Source organism: Hypomesus nipponensis, chromosome 11, assembly GCF_054491055.1.
Source record: "Hypomesus nipponensis isolate SF chromosome 11, ASM5449105v1, whole genome shotgun sequence".
NCBI classification, from domain to species: domain Eukaryota; kingdom Metazoa; phylum Chordata; class Actinopteri; order Osmeriformes; family Osmeridae; genus Hypomesus; species Hypomesus nipponensis.
In genome coordinates this window covers 8,108,881-8,126,215 of record NC_140371.1, presented here as the reverse complement: position 1 = coordinate 8,126,215, position 17,335 = coordinate 8,108,881, and the positions used below count along the sequence as shown (strand labels likewise).

General features: G+C 40.5%; 1 protein-coding gene across 2 annotated transcripts in view; it reads right to left on the bottom strand.

Moving 5' to 3' along the window:
- Nucleotides 1–845: 845 nt before the first annotated feature.
- myom2b (myomesin 2b) overlaps nucleotides 846–17,335 on the bottom strand; it is a 90,066-nt gene continuing 73,576 nt past the window's right edge. For both annotated transcript variants that reach the window (XM_084709059.1, XM_084709060.1), the window contains 8 exons: nucleotides 8,299–8,386; nucleotides 8,166–8,204; nucleotides 7,856–7,961; nucleotides 7,100–7,263; nucleotides 2,517–2,553; nucleotides 2,120–2,142; nucleotides 1,951–2,006; nucleotides 846–1,714 (listed from right to left, as the gene is read on the bottom strand). In XM_084709059.1, the coding sequence (XP_084565185.1) occupies nucleotides 1,268–1,714; nucleotides 1,951–2,006; nucleotides 2,120–2,142; nucleotides 2,517–2,553; nucleotides 7,100–7,263; nucleotides 7,856–7,961; nucleotides 8,166–8,204; nucleotides 8,299–8,386 (960 nt within the window). In that variant the 3' untranslated portion in view covers nucleotides 846–1,267. The remainder of the gene's footprint in view (nucleotides 1,715–1,950; nucleotides 2,007–2,119; nucleotides 2,143–2,516; nucleotides 2,554–7,099; nucleotides 7,264–7,855; nucleotides 7,962–8,165; nucleotides 8,205–8,298; nucleotides 8,387–17,335) is intronic.

The window sequence follows — 17,335 nt, the reverse complement described above, 5'->3', positions numbered from 1 at the left end:
GAAAGAATACATTAAGATACTGTATATTTTAATATACAGTTTTCTATATTACTTATTTCTATATTAATTATTGACAAAACGCTGTGATGACATGCCACGCTTCAAGACCGACTAACATGCACAATTCATAACGATTTCATAAAGGCAAAAGGTTAACAATGAAATCATAATAATCATAGTTTTGGATCCAACAATTATGTTTTCATCCAAAAATACAAGTAGTAAGATATAAACAATCTTTATTATTTAACAAAGTCTGAACACAACAGACAGCACTATTAGCAGTATTGAAAACAGAGTTGCATGAATCCTCTGAGTTGCTGGCCCAGGCTGGTGTTGTTGCTAGCAACTCAGGATGGAAACAGCTAACGTGATTCCTAGAGTTGGTAGTGTTCCCGACGTATTTAATTTTGGTGTGACAGGCTTTGGATATTGCATGCGATTTATCCAGTTTGTGCTTTCCAGCCTGTTGGTAAAATCCGAAATTAAGTTCCATATCTCCACTTTTAAAACGCTTGGAGCGTTTTTAAGGACCATCTCACAACCACCCTCAGCCATTTAGCTGTGGCACGTATGTGAATAGCGACAAATGACGTCAGGTAAATGAGACCCAGATGAGACTAGTAGACATAGATCTAGATGAAACGGGTTAGGCTACTGAGAATGTTATTTTTCATTTGAATGTTTATGCCGCGACCAGAAAATTATTATAATCATTCCATTATAATCGATTATGGTTGGCCACTTCGTCGATGCAGCATCGTCCATGTCCGCATCCCGATGCATTGATTATTCGATTCATTTCAACACCTCTAGTGTGTGGTAGTCAGCAAGGGACAACACAATGATTTCTGCTCATTTTATTAACAACAACGGAGGGACACAGTAGGCTAGCAGACCAGTAGCTAAAACTGATTTATCTGACCATTGTAAGAGGGGAGGGACATAAAGGGGTTGGGTGGAGAGTTGGGAGAGGGTTGGTAAAGAGGGTGTAATCGACACACTACAGGCTCATCTAACCTGAGGGTAAGCCTGTAGTTCAATGTCCTACTGTAAGAGCAGTTTTGAAAACAGTGATTTGACAAATGAATCACCAGAGCTCATTAAAGGCAACAGAGGAGGAGGAAAGAGCAGAAGGTATGAGACAGATAACCACTCCAAAACAAATCACTGGTATGTAACAACACCACAATAGATCTATACAGACTCATGCTCCAGTCCAGGGTAAGAACTGGTTATTGTGATGGCATAACAACATGGTGAGAGTTTACTTCTTCTTGGTGGGGGTGGGGCTCTTCATGCTGCGGGCAGGGCTAGGGGACTTGGTTCCCTTTGGGGGAATAGGGGACTTAGCAGCAGCAGCGGCAGGGGCTGCAGGAGTGGGTACTGCCATCTTAGAGGTGGGGATCTCGATAGGGCCTTTGGGGGGGATAATGGTTATAGGCGTGAGGGCTGGCTTAGCCTCAGGTATCTTCTCTCCATGTTTGTACACACTGACTACGATGTCTATGGACTCGCCACCATACTTGTTCTGAACGATCATGGTGTAGCGGCCTGAGTCCTCAAGGGACACACCCTTGATGGTGAGGCTGGCAAATTTGCCAGAGTCCAGAGAGACCACGTACTGGTCATCAGGCTCAACTTCCTGGCCATTCTTCAACCAAGTCACCTGGGGCTTGGGGTCACCACACACTGTGCATGTTAGACTCAGGGTCTGGGGGCAACAAAATGGAGCAAAGTGATGTAATAAACACGGACACACACACACACACAGTACCTGTCTGTCAATATATAGCAGGTTTTTAGCACCATAACTCTAGAGTAAAATTCAAATATGAGCTCATATAACAGTGTTTTTATGTGTCCCTTTCTCTCTCTAGCAGGTCGAGGCCTACAACATCTTTAGGCTTAATTTTCCTGGTCTCTTTGTTCCACAGACTACTTTCATACCTTTTTCTCCATGATGGTGACCACATCAGGAAGACCACCTACAACCTTGCCACGGTCTGAGGATAAAAGACAATGTATCATTATCATCTCAGGTCAACACACATTCCTGAGTGAGAAGCAATACGTCACATCAGAATCAACTAAGAACCCTGATCCGAAACAAACTTACTCTTCTCAGCATACGCTTCCGCTCTAAAACACAGGAAAGCAAGAGCATTAGGGAGGTCATCAGCACAAGTCTGCCCATCGCACATCAAATCATTGGGTTTTTATTCGAAAATTATATTACTGCTGGCTTCTTGGAACAATATGGCATTGCCTCAATGTCTCTTAAAAAGTGCAAACTAGAGGTCCTGCTTTTTACTGTTTTCAGTGAAAATTATGTTTGAGTTTTAAACTGAATAAAAAGGACATAAAGGGATATATGATACATGGACATCAGTGATGTGATTCTGGCAAACTGACAGACAAGTAACATGTAATTTGATTAATGTGAGCACGGGTAAATTACACCTCATTAATGAGGTAGCAGGTGAAGGGAAGGGGGTGTAATATGATTATCTTACTTGAGTCTCTGGAACTCTGCATAGGCTTTTTCATAAACTGTAGAATTGAAAAACAATACACACAATTGAGCAATAATACAACCCGAATTCCAGAAAAGTTGGGACGTAAAATTGGAATAAAATGAAAACAAAACTACTTTCAAATCACATGAGCCAATATTTTATTTACAATAGAACATAGATAATATTACAAATGTTTAACAGAGGAATTTTACAATTTTATGAACAAAATGAGCTCATTCCAAATTTGATTCCTGCTACAGGTATCAAAATAGTTGGGACGGGGGCATGTTTACCATCTCCTCTTCTTTTCAAAACAGTTTGAAGACGTCTAGGCATTCAGGTTATGAGTGTCTGTTGTTTTGGTGTTGGAATTTGGTCCCATTCTTGCCTTATATAGGTTTCCACCTGTTGAAGTGTTCGTGGTCCTCTTTTGACATATTTTCCGTTAAATGATGCGCCAAATGTTCTCTATAGGTGAAAGATCAGACCTGCAGGCAGGCCAATTCAGCACCCGGACTCTTCTACGACGAAGCCATGCTGTTATAATAGCTGCAGTATGTGGTTTTGCATTGTCCTGCTGAAAGACACAAGGCCTTCCCTGAAATAGACGTTGTCTGGAGTGGAGCATATGTTGCTCTAAAACCTTTATATTAGGGCTGTGAAAAATAACGCGTTAACACGTTATGATTAAATTACAGGATTAATTCGTTATTTTTGTTTAACGCATTTAACGTAATATAACCACAATTCCACCCAATCTGCAACTTCTGGATGAGAAGTTCGTGTTCCAAAAAAACTAAGATGGAACATCCAATAAAACCAAAGTGATATGAACACTCTGCGGCAGGGCTCCAGACTGCAACCAAATGGTCGCATTTTGCGACCAGTTTTTGAGACAGTGCGAGCATTTTTTACAAGCACTCGCGCATGTGCGACCTACACATTTTGAATTCATTGGGTGTGCACAATGTCAGCACACGTTAGCAACAACACATAGATACAACGTTCTAGTAAGACAGCGATATCAGCTTTCCTTCTGCATTAGTACCGTAGCTTAAAGTCTAGGAAAGTTGAGTCTATTTTTCGCTAGGTACCTATAAACCTAGCTAAAAGTCTTGGAACGTTTAAGATATTTTTTCGCTAGGTTCCTACGAACATGTCTTAATCTGCCAGACAAGTGGGTGCCCCTTCGTTCTTTTGGTGAGCAGTTTCACAAGCCCTTCTTACCCGGCGTCATGGAGCCTAGCAGCTAAATACTTATTTAGCACTAGCGTTGCTACTGTATCCCTGCCTGTGTTTGAGCTGTTGCGCTGTTATACTCGGCAAGTATTGTGTTGTGGTGTCGGAGGACAGATCGAAAAGTGCATCATACATTTAAGTCATTTAGCTAAGACTTGCATGTACAGTACGTAATGTCACATTAAATAATGTATTTAAACTCAAGCTTAAATGGTACGTTCCAGGGGCGATTCTAGGATCAGACCTTTAGGGGTGCTCAGCCCCCAATGAGAATGTGACATGAATAAAGTGCCTTGCAAAAGTGCTAAACGTAAACCACCTTGCTAATATAAATCCAGAATTTCACTGGATAACAATGAATACAATGATGTATTATTATGCAAAATATTGAATGAAAAAACTAAGGATGTCCCTTTCTTCATGAACTACCAGTATCAAATGATAATAAACAATGTATTTAAGAAAATATTAAAATATTAGGAGTGCTTGAGCACTCCTAAAAAGGATCTAAAATTGCCACTGAATTGTACCCTCTCCAGTTACATTAATACATGCATTGCAGGTCAATATAAGGTGTGCCCTTTAATTTTCCGCTTGCGCTCCTAAAATTTTCAGTCAGGGGCTACTGTGCTCCTAGTAAAAAAAGTTAGTCTGGAGCCCTGCTCTGCGGGAAGACATTATCGCTCTGAGTGTGTGCTAAATGACTGAATGCTAAATGACTGAATGTTATCATTTCACCGAAGCAATACCAGCCTAATGTAACCTATACCACCTCAACGCGAAGCATGCGTTGGTCGGCGAGGGGAGTTCAAGTAGAATGCGCCAAACCACCCTCACTGAACAGCGTAGGGCCCTCACTAAGTCTGCCTTTGACAAGTTGCCAAATGTATTGCAAAAACCTGTAGACCGATTGATGTAATTATGTAATTAATCATGATTAATCCACAGAAACCTGTGATTAATTTGATAAAAATTTGTAATCATTTCACAGCCCTACTTTATATACCTTTCAGCATTCCTAATGCCTTCCAAAACATGCAAGCTGCCCATACCGTCTGCACTTATGCACCCCCATACCATCAGAGATACTGGCTTTTGAACTGAACGCTGATAACACGATGGAAGGGACTCAGATGGCTGAGCGGTTAGAGAATCAGGCTAGTAATCAGAAGGTTGCTGGTTTGATTCCTGGCAATACCAACCAAATGACGTTGTGTCGTTTGAAGGGCAAGGCACTTCACCCTACTTGCCTCGGGGGAATGCCCCTGTACTTACTGTAAGTCGCTCTGGATAAGAGCATCTGCTAAATGACTAAATGTAAGTTCTCCCTCCTCTTTTGCCCGGAGGACACGGCGTCCATGATTTTCAACAATAATGTCAAATTCGGACTCGTTGGACCATAGAACACAGTTCCACTTTGAAATAGTACATTTTAAATGAGCCGTAGCCCTCAGGACACGACGGTGCTTCTGGACCATGTTCACATATGGCTTCCTTTTTGCATGATAGAGCTTTGGTTGGCATCTGCAGATGGCACGGCGGATTTTGTTTACCGACAGTGGTTTCTGGAAGTATTCCTGGGCCCATTTAGTAATGTCATTGACACAATCATGCCAATGAGTGATGCAGTGCCGTCTGAGGGTCCGAAGACCACGGGCATCCAATAAAGTTCTTCGGCCTTGTCCCTTACGCACAGTGATTTCTCCAGTTTATCTGAACCTTTTGATGATTTTATGCACAGTAGATGATGAGATTTGCAAAGCCTTTGCAATTTGACGTTGGCGAACATTGTTTTTAAAGTATTCCACAATCTTTTTACGCACTCTTTCATAGATTGGAGAGCCCCTGCCCATCCTTACTTCTGAGAGACTCTGCCTCTCTAAGACATCCCTTTTATCATGTTACAGACCTGATATCAATTAACTTAATTAGTTGCTAGATGTTCTCAAAGTTGAATCTTTTCCAAATGTCTTGCTTTTTCAGCCATTTGTTAGCCTGACGTTGACATACTCATAATTCTAGTCAGAATATGAGTCTGATAACTCTCCTTTGGGCTGTGACTATGGGTCATGTTTCAACCAAACTCGTAAAACAAATGCCTCTTCGCTCAATTGGATAGACCTACAACCAATCAGAGCAACGTAATATGTTGTTTGTTGAAAACAAATTCAACTTAAGCGCTCTTTCGTGACATTGTTGATTACGTTACTGTTGATCATCTGTCCATCATTGTATAAAGCCTGCCCTGGCAATTTCATTGGTCCGCCCAGCTCCTGGTTTTATATAGTTTGTCCCCAATACGAGCCCCTCCAGACCCAAATTCCCGACCAAATTGTTTTGAGGGCGGGGCTAAGTTGGTCTGGAAGCCAGGCTAGCCATTTGTGGCACCCGTGCCAACTTTTTTAAGTCCTGTAGCAGGCATCAAATTTGAAATGAGCTAATTTAGTGGATAAGTGTAACATTTCTCAGTTTAAACATTTGTTATGTTATCTATTTATATTGTGAATAAAATATTGGCTCATGTGATTTGAAAGTCTTAGTTCTCATTTTATTTCAATTTAAAAAACGTCCCAACTTTTCTGGAATTGTGTTTCACCATTTCTCTTTCTCTGTCTTGCTCTCTTGCTCACTCTCCATGCTTACTTCTCTTGGAGGCAAAATGATCAAGAATGATCAAGCAAAATAATATCATACCTCATTATTGTAATGTAGTTCTGTTGCACCTGAAATAGCTTTCCACCCAAGTCTCTTTCTCTGATTCTAGTTACTGTTTACAATACACCAATCCCCAACCTTTCAGAGACTAGTCCTAATCATGTTTGTCATACAAACTGTAAGAGCCACAGCAGATGACTTTGGTATAACAGGTTGTGTCTTTACCCAGACAGGTCTAGGATTTGTGGTACAGCTACAGAGTGTGAGGGCACTGCAAAAATGCCCTATCAAATTTAAATGCAAAAATATGAGCTTGCTTTTCCTTAAAACAAGTCAATTTGACTGCAAGTGCAGTAAGACAACTCTACTTGATATGATAATGTGCTGTTTACTTATTAAGTCATTAGATATACCATTTATACAAGAAACAAGTCCAACTCGATTTAAATTCTAAAAAATAAGATTATCACCTCAGATGTAGTTTTGTGAGTACTTAAATATGTACTTCAATATAGTTTTGGGTGTAAGTGTAGCCACAGTAGTAGGCAAGTAATACATAGTTAAGCTGTTGGTAGGTTATACACAAGATGTAGGTACTGTATATGTAGTCTCCTGACAGCTCCAGGGTTATTGAGTGTAGGTGTCGAACTCTATTGGGGGATGGAATGTGTAGTCAGTTTGCATACCATCTCCAGAAAGGTCTAGGGTACGGGTGTAGGTCTTCTCAGCATCAGATATCTGGATGGAGTATACACCCTTGTCCTTATCAACTGGCTCAATAATCTCCATGACAGCCATGGATGGTGTTCCTCCAATCACCACCTTCTCTGAGCTGGAAAGCTTAGTCTCACTGACGGGCATAAACATTTTTGTAAACAAAACCTTGCCCGGATGTTTACAGTACAACACAGTCAACATTACATGATACAATTTGACCAGTTACTTTTGCTGGCATAAGCCTGGCTTATTAGGTCAACTTGCTTTATGGGGCATGACTTTATTGGTTTACTATAAACAAATCGATGGTTGGTCTGAACATGCCTTCTCTATGTGTGATCTAATCTACACACACTGCTGTCCCTTACTACAGTACCCAAAACCCCCATGGCATTCCACAGGTTGTATTGTGTGTATGTCTAGCCTGAGGACAGCAGGTAGCAAGAATAGAACATAACATAAATCATTATATTAGTAGTGCAGTGATAGTAGGTAGTGAGAGTAGTGTGGGTGTTATAGTGGGATTGTATTGATTTGGGAAAGTGAGAGAGAGGCATAGGGAGCTGTATTTACTGATATGAAAATGTGTATGGGGAAGCTATCTCTTACTCTAGTGTTTTCAATAAAAGCATGTCAGTAGTGAGTCACGGTGGAGCGGTTCAGAATGAAACTCTCACTCTTTCAGAAAAAAAATCTCTCACACATCCTTGCTCTCTGAGTCTTACGTGTGCAGCCAACAGATGTTCATCTCTGAGGTGTAGTATTTCATATGGCACTGAAGTTGGATGCCTGTAGCAGTGCAGTGAATGGACAGCTCTGCAGCAGTGGAACCTGGAGAGATATCTCATCATATTATTTTGAGGCCCAGATAACACACAAGATCACGAGCACACAACTAGAGATTGTAGTGAACTTTGTTTAATATTATCAGCATTGTATATTGTATTTACACTCATGTTATAGAGCTCCTTCAACATGCACAGAGAAGGTGGCTGGTGGCAGAAGTGATAAGAGTTGCAGAGCTCCTAAACTTACCAGCAAGTTTAGAAATCTCATTGATGATGTCAGCAAAAACTGTGTGAACAAAACAGATGTAGAGTCCAATGAAGCCATTCTACATCTCTACTATTATCAATAATTAGTTTAAGTGATATGATAGAGATAATACCTTGTCCAGAGATGTCAATCTGGGACAGGTCCTTTCCTCTGTTGTCACTGATGGAAGCTTTGTATATTCCTGTGGACTTATTGGAGAACTAGAAGGAATAGAGGTGAAGAGTAGCTCAGAGATTAAGAAAATAACTTAATGAGGCTGTCTACCAGAAGTACAAGACACTTCCCTGCTCTATCCTCCATTTCTCCCTCCATCGTTCCTGCCATTAGGTTTTGGTACAATGGAGTAATCCTTCAGGTCACTTCCTTGTGAACAAAATGCCTATATTACCAATATTTTCCATTAATTTTAGAAAAGAACATGTAATGTACTATTGACCATTAAAAACAGACGCATTTAAACATTAAATCAAAGCAACTCGGAAAGCAAGAGACTAAGGACTACGGCTATGGATTGGTCTCCATGTGTGCATTTATTCATCACACTGAAATGTTGACTTTGTGCTGCGATCTGGCTGCACATTTAAAGTCACAGTAGGCCATGGTGTCAGCCAATCAGCTTACAGGATGGAAACAACTTTAAAGGTTTTTTATGTTTGAATGGATAATAACAGCTGAGGAATAATCTGAGCTAGCTAACTAATGTAGTCAACACAAAATGTTATCTAGCCATCATGTCCTTTGACAACAAATTATCTACCTATGATTAATAGCAAATATCTAGCTAAGTATTTACATTTTGTATATTTTTACTGAGGGAGCCCTGTTACACTTTATGTACATCGGGTTTTGTTAATCATTATTGTGGATGGGGCGTTAATAGGAGGGACGCATCTTTTGACAATTAACCATTAAAGTAACTAGTGTACAGTGCCCATGATGCAGTCACTGATTATATTTGCAGAGTGCCTGGGTCCCAGGATATCAGACCAGACCTGCTGCAGACAAGAGGACCAATCAGAGTGAAGGGACTCGGATGTAAAGAGAGCAAGCCAAACTGGGGGCTATAGCACAAAAGTAGAATAAAGAAATCCAGGATAACTGAAAAAGCGCAGCTGGACTTAGTGTAATCCGCTCATCACGGCTTATTCAGTTGCATGTTTGCCAAACCAGGATGAGAAGGTGAAGCTATGTCAATCCAGATGTACATAGTTGGGATAAGTGCACCTTCACGGCTTTCTTAAATAGACCATGGTATCGATCACAGATTGGCTGATGCAGAAATGGAGAAGACGCGTGAGGCATATTTTTCACCCGCTAAGCAGCAACTAATTACGGAAATTGAAGCATAGTGAAGCATATAATATGTAAAAACAGAAATACGGCTGTTGTTATTAAACAGAGAGAAAAGCCCGGCAGACAATCGCGGACCGACTGAATGCGTAAGGATGAAAAAATATCTAGCCTACTTACTAGGAAAGTTGTACACTCTATTTTAATTGCTTTTAATATGCTTGTTTTATGTGTTGGTTGTATTGCTGTATCTGTGTTTATGTGCTAAATGTGCTGGTTTGACTGCAACATGTCTTTGAGTAGCCTACCATGTAAAGCACTATGTAAATAAAATGTATTATTATTTAGCCTACTTTGCCTTAAAAGTGAGCAGAGGGAATTAATTCACCCTAAAGTCAAGGCCTCATTTCAAACCCTTATTCACGATGCAAGAATATGTTTTACAACCATATGCACAAATCTCTATAAGCTATGTCTAATTCTAAATATATTTCTACAATTAATGTTCATACAGAACAAACATGACTGGACAAAAAAGATCCTGGCAACCAGTCAAGATAAAATATAAAAATTTTGCCGGCTGGTAAGTGCCTTAACAGTTTGTAAATGGTATGTAATTACTTTCAAGATGCCTGCAACATATTTGATCTAAACTGATTTTAGCAGTTAGGAAGAAGGCTCATGTCTGGCACTGGGGGGGTGGGGGGCTCCAGGATTCACCCCAGCTGGGGAATTGGCTCTCGTCTTAAACCAAGGTAGGCCTGTGATGGAAGGGATTCAGGGTGGGACAGCTACTGACCACCTGCAAAAACTGCCCTCTTTATACAAGGTACTTGCAGGCCTTGTGTGTCCAGCGACACAGTTACTCTCCTGCCACCAGACGAAGATCCAGTGAGTATTATTCAATAAAAGCACATGGCTTGGCACATCCTGTCAATACAAAGTCTATTCAATATGGCAAAGGGTAGGAACGTCTGCAGTTTAGGGTCGGGCTTTTGCAGCTGATGATGAGGAGACTGTGTCACTGGACTCCAGGAGGCCTGAGGTATCATGTAAATCGTATGGAAATGCATATTTAGCCCATAATGGATGAGAAGACATTTCAGTTCAGTTTATTCTTTGCTCCAGAAGGGTAATTTGTATGCAGCAAGAAGGCATCACATGAGAATATACAACATAAAACCACACAACAATTAACACAATAATAGTCAGTTATATAGCACTCATAATATATATTTGTAACAGGATCCAGATGCAGTAGGCTACGGCCTGATAGCCAGCCTGGTAACATAGTAAGTATGGGCTAAAGGAAATCTGAATCATGCACAATTCCTGCTGTGCTAATCAATGGGTGGTTTACAGAATTTACAAACTGTCAGATAATTGAGCTGGCAGATGCACAGATTGCTGTCAGTAAAAGTCTCCAGGATCTGGACCTTTGTTTTGAAATCATGAAAAAAACACTGAGGAAACTGTATCTGGAGATAAAGAAACTAGAAAAATAAGTGACTTCAATCCACACTTTAATCTGTAAAACCATGTGTTAACCTCTCACGTCTGAAAGCACGTCTCAATATCAATGCTTCGTCATCCAAAACGTTCAGAAATGGGCATGCCATGGTGCAGTAAGAAACACGGGTGAATGGGACCATATACACTGCTCAAAAAAATAAAGGGAACACTAAAATAACACATCCTAGATCTGAATGAATGACATAATATCATTAAATACTTTTTTCTTTACATAGTTGAATGTGCTGACAACAACAAAAATGATCAATTAAGAGAAAATAAAAAAATTATTTAATGAGATTATTTTATTAACTCAGATCTAGGATGTTAACCTAGATCTAGATAAGTTAACCTAGACGCAAAACTATACGTCCAATCCAAAATGTTAGGATATTTTCCAAGACACTCCCGAAACCAGACATGTCCTTTATATGTCTGTGCGGTCAGAAATACGACTCTACCGGCAGTTTAAAAACACGTCTACTTTCGAAATTCTCTGACGAATTTTAGCCACCTCTCCATTGAAGTTAGTGAGAGAATTTGAAAGGCTGCTCTCGCTTCAAGGCTCAAAGCTGAAAATCTGTAAATGTGAGCTCTTTAGTAGTTATATTGGCTGAAAGAGGACACGTTTTCCTACATTTTAAGGTATAACTTGTTTCTGTAAGTTAAACTATATGAACGTCAGAGGAATTTGTTTGACAATTTAGTTGAATATCAGAAAAAGAGCTGCTCAATCATAAACATCAAGAAGGAGCTACATTTTCATGTATTTCAAACTGTCACAATTCAAAATTGGCTGAATATATTTGAAAAAGCTTAATCATTTGGGAACAGCTGAATGTCTTGTGAACATTTTAAAAGTTGAATGGTGTCTCTAGCTGAAAGTATGCTGAAGCAGTTAAGCTTGAAAGAGGAGGAAGCTTTTTAATGATTTGAAAGGATTTACCATAACTTTTAATGGGAGAATAATTTGCACAAAAACCTTAATTCTTTTAAAAGTATAAAAGTGAGAAATACCACAAGTCATAGCCATCATCTCCTGAAGGAGCTGAACGTTTTGATTCCAAAATTGTAGGAATCGGTGAAAGTATGCAGGACTAGTTAAAGGCCAAAAACGGCGGAAGAACTGAGAAGTTGAAAAACAATTGTTTTTCATTTAAAAAAAAACATTTTAAAGGTTGAATGGTGTCTCTATCTGAAAGTATGCTGAAGTAGTTAAGTTTGAAAGAGGAGGACTGAAAGTATGCTGAAGTAGTTAAGTTTGAAAGAGGAAGCTTTTTTAATGATTTGAAAGGATTTACCATTACTTTTAAAGGGAGAATAATTTGCACAAAAAAAGTATAAAAGGGAGAAATACCAAAACACAGCACACATCTCCTGAAGGAGCTGAACGTTTTTCTTAAATATATATGTATTTTTTTTATTGCTGAAAATACAGAAATGAGAAAATACCCGCAAGCTGAAAGCTGAAATGAATTTCAAAAATGTGTGAGTCACACAAAAGAGGCAGTGTTGAAGCTGAACTGTATGATCTAACAAAGCTAAGAGCTAAAATAGCCTACAATGCGGGAGAAGCTGAAAGCTGAACTATTAAACAGGAGAAGAAGTAGGATAGCTAGTCGTAACAAGAATATTATCGTTTTAACAGCTGAAATTATAGCCATACCATTAGTGCATGTACTCGGCTTTCTTATTAGGATTCAAACATACAGCAGTAGGGCCGATACAAGAAGACACGGCGACACTTTGTTGCAGAAGGATGATGGTGCAAGTTTCGTCCGTGGAGCATACAACGATTAATAAAAAAGAACCATGTAGACGTGTTTATTGAGTACATTACATTTACATTTAGTCATTTAGCAGACGCTCTTATCCAGAGCGACTTACAGTAAGTACAGGGACATTCCCCCTGAGGCAAGTAGGATGAAGTGCCTTGCCTAAGGACACAACGTCATTTGGCACAGCCGGGAATCAATCTAGCAACCTTCAGATTACTAGCCCGGTTCCCTCACTGCTCAGCCATCTGACTCCCTCGCGAGTATTCGCATAAATAAGCGCAGCTAGTTCTGGCAGGGCAATCGGGCAGTGCGCGTCAGTCAGTGATTAGGGACTTAAGGCGTCTAACAGTGCGTTCACACTGCAGCGGGGCGGGCAGAGCGGGGCGTCGGCTTCCCATTCATTTTCAATGAAACCAGGCGTTGACGCCCGCGTAGGGCATTGTGGGAAGGCGAGCGGGGCGGCGAAAGTTGGATTTTCTTTATGTAAATGAGGAGCGTGAAAACGCCAGCGATGGCCAATCGGGTTGGTTTCTTGTTTCTTGTAACGTAACTAACTGTTTGTCATGGTAAACATTTCTAGGTTTGACAATTTCAAGATGGAAGATCATCTCATCGTATGTGTTTCTTCATACCCAGTAGTGTATGATACGTCTATGTTCAATTACAGAGATGTGAACAAAAACAATTATGCCTGGCGCAGGGTTGCTGAGGTTGTCGGCGTCCCTGGTGTGTTGTATTTTGTACTTTAATTCAGTTTTTCACATCACGTAACTTTCTTCTGTGCTAGCTGCATAGTCTAGCTAGCTCACCCAGCACACGATTGACATTCAACGCTGAAATGCTGGCTGGCAGCCACTCGCTATCCATATAGTGAATGTGTAGTGGCAAGTCATAATCTAGCGATTGATTTGCAGAGATTTCGAGTAATATAATAAAAGGTTACACATGTCAACGTTTATGTCTGATGCATGTTTTTTTTCCAGCCGGAACAAGACCCGTTACTGTACATAGAGTGCGGGTGGCATTTAATCTTTCACTCGGCCTAAAAAAAGAGTGGAAAAAGATATCCTATTGTGTGCTGTAGATAAGATCATGTCAGATCCAGAAAGCGTATCGGATTTTTGCTTAATGTGTGTAAAAGTTGTATTTTGTCTGCACATTTGCCATGACATTATACGAACTACAACAGTGATTTAAGAGACACTACAGCTCTGAATTAATCTGTCTGACACGCCCCCAAGCGTGGTGCACTGTGGGAAGGCCGGCGGAGCAGAGCGGTAAAAAAGTCTGCAGTGTGAACGCACCGTAACTCCACCTTCCTTACTCCACCCACTACCACACCCATGTTAGCAGCGCATATCCATTGGGACACGTCCGATAAGGCGTCTTTAAAAGACGCGCGGATATGCACACACTCACCCCGGTCGTTGTATTATCAGTGCTGCTGCCACCCTCCACCGTCCCCTTCTCCCCCATGCTGTCTGTATGTCTATCCAACAGGGGGATTATATCTCTATTGCTCCCTGCCTCATATGTCATTTATGTATGTATGTGTTGCATCGAGGAGGCAGGGAGTGCTTCCATTAGGTCACCCACTCCGCCAAAGTAAATCTACATGTCCATGTCATGTAACAATAAATGCTCAAATCTAATATGTGATTGTCTTGACTGAACTAATAACACATGTAAACGGAGTAATTGTATTATTGGCATAAACCGACAATTGCTAGAAATCGGGTTTGATGAATTATTAACTTTATTGGTTCGTCGAGAATAACAGAAATGTGCCTAGCATCCACACCTCAAACAAGTTAACCTAGACACAAAACTATACGTCCAATCCAAAAAATAAGGATATTTTCCGAGACCCAAGACTCTGCCGAAGCCATTGATATCCTTTATGTGTCTGTGCGGTCAGAAATACAACTCTTTTTGCAGTTTCCAAAACGTTACCCAATTCTGCTTTCATGGTGCGTGTCTGTTTGGTTGCCACGGCAATGGAGCAGCTGTACTCGCTAACGAGCTGGGCAGAGAGAATGACACATTTAGCTAGCATCCACACCTCAAACAAGTTAACCTAGACGCAAACCTATACGTCCAATCAAAAAAATGAGAGACCCAAGACTCTGCCGAAACCACAGATGTCCTTTATATGTCTCTGCGGTCAGAAATACGACTCTACCGGCAGTTTCTAAATCTGGTTGTTTTTGCCTTTTCTGACAAATTTGTCACCAGATTTGCATTGGACTCTATGGGGCGAGAGTTGGACTTTGTCTCGCTTTCGTAGGGCTCTGAACAAATGTGTGTCTTTTGGATATCACAGACAACTGTCTACGACCAGCACAAAATTAGCTATCTATTGATCCAAAAACGAAGCATGAAGAGTGAAAATTGTGGCAATGCTGGCAAACTAGAAATATGTTTTCAACGACATCCGAAGCTCCCCTCCACTCGAAGCGATTCAGTCTGCACTCTAGGCTTTCTCGTACACACCCATGTAAATCTCAGAAACGGTTTGAAAAAGTCATGAAACAATCAGTGATATTGAAAAAAGTTGAATAGATATCAAAAAGCTGAATTATTTAAAAATAGTTAATGGTTTTGTCAACGTTTTAAAGTTTAAATGGTGGCTCTAGCTGAAAGATAGAGGGAGAAGAAGGATTTGGAAGTTGAAGAAGTTTTAAGAAGTTTGAGAGGATTTGAAAGAAAACTCCATTGGAAACTCATGTTAAAATATTATGAATATTGATTTATATTAATTCAAATATAAGAGGTACAAAGCTGATAAGTCATAGCACCCATGGCATGAAACTGCTGAATTTTTTGATAGCTGAACGGTTTTAATAGCTGAAAATTTGAATGCGCTGAAAGGTGTCATGGAAGAAATAGAAGAAGAAGAAGATGCTAAATAAAGATTCAAAGAACAATACTTGGAATGCTGATAATAGTAATAAATGATATACATGATAGCAAAATGATAAATGCTATGTAAATGTAATTGTCAGCTATTGTCAAAACATTTATTATACAAATCTTCCCGCCCCATCTTTATAAACAGAGAGAAGCGTGAAAGTGCCCCAAGTGGAATGCGCAGTGGGTGTCTGCAAGAAAGTGGCGAGTGCTTTCTCCAATACTAGGAGAAGGAAGCGTGAACTGGCCATTGCTCAGGCGGAGCTGGGCTTGCCTGCTCAACCACTCATAACAAAGACTCCAACCAGATGGGGCTCTCAACAACAAATGATTCAAAGAGACCTTGAGCAGGAGAAGGCTCTAACACAAGTTCTTCGGGCTGACCGAAAGACCAGGGGCCTCATATATAAAGGATTGCGCAGCTTTCTTACCAGAAGATGGCGTACGGCCAAAACCCGAAAAGTACCTACGCACAAAAATATTCGCATGTATAAAACCGGTCGTACGCCAGATCCTGCGCACCTTTCCTTTATAAATCACAATCAACGTGAGATTGACCGCACGTGAACGAGCCACTGACCCCGCCTTGCCTCCTCCCATAAATTAATATGCAGATGGGCTATAAATGTGCTCCTGAGGTCATTTCTTTCTCTGAATTATCGTATTTCTTCTAATAAACTCCTTCCTCGAAAAAACGCTGGACCAAAAATGAATGTTAAACGCCGCAGCGTTTATTCGAAGAAATACGGGGACTGTGAGATCGAGGTTCTGACAACAGAGGTGGAGGCGAGAAAATGTGTCCTGTTTGGCGGCCTGTCATCAAAAGAAAGTCGGCAGAGTGGAAAACTGTCACTATTTGCGCCCTTTCTTGTTTTAAACCTTCTGCACTTTGAGATTTAGCTGAATGTAAAGTGCATTACAAATAAAATAATGATTATTATAGGGCCATCAATGCTGTGGGTTCAGAGAACCGGACCATGGCAGAAATTAAGAAGAAATGGTCCGATATAAAACTTTAAATGGAGAAACGAGTGGTGGCGCATCGTAACAGCATGGCAGCTATAGGGTAAGCTGACATGCATTTCCTGAGTGATTTTGTCGTTCGTTTGACAGCCTCAAGTTTAACAGAAGTTATTAAGTGTTGGCGGTATAAACAGAAAGCTATATAGCATTTCCCGTTTTGGGTTTTGGCATTTTGATGTGATTATCCACATTAATGATCAAACTTTTTGAATAGTCAACGTCATAAACGTACTAGTGGAAACTTTATTTTGTAATGTTTGGTGAGTCTCGACACTTTTCAGTTAGAATTTGCCATGTTACAGAGCCAGACAAGACTTTGCGTACGGTCCGCACATTCTCACGTCTGCTCAAAGGTTTCTGTGAAGGCCCGCACATTCTCACGTCAAGAACATTTTTATACATCACAAAGTGTGCGTGAAAACCAGCGTACGCAAGCTTTTTGTGCGTACGCAACATTTCTACATGAGGCCCCAGGCATCTGGTTCTAACATGGCAGGACGTGGATGTTCTTGAATCTGTGAACAAGGCATTGAGCCCTCACATTGAGTTCACAGATGCCTTGTCAGGGGAGCAGTCCGTGAGTATGTTGTACTTAAAACCTGTGCTCCATTTTTTCAATGAGCAGGTTCTTAAGCC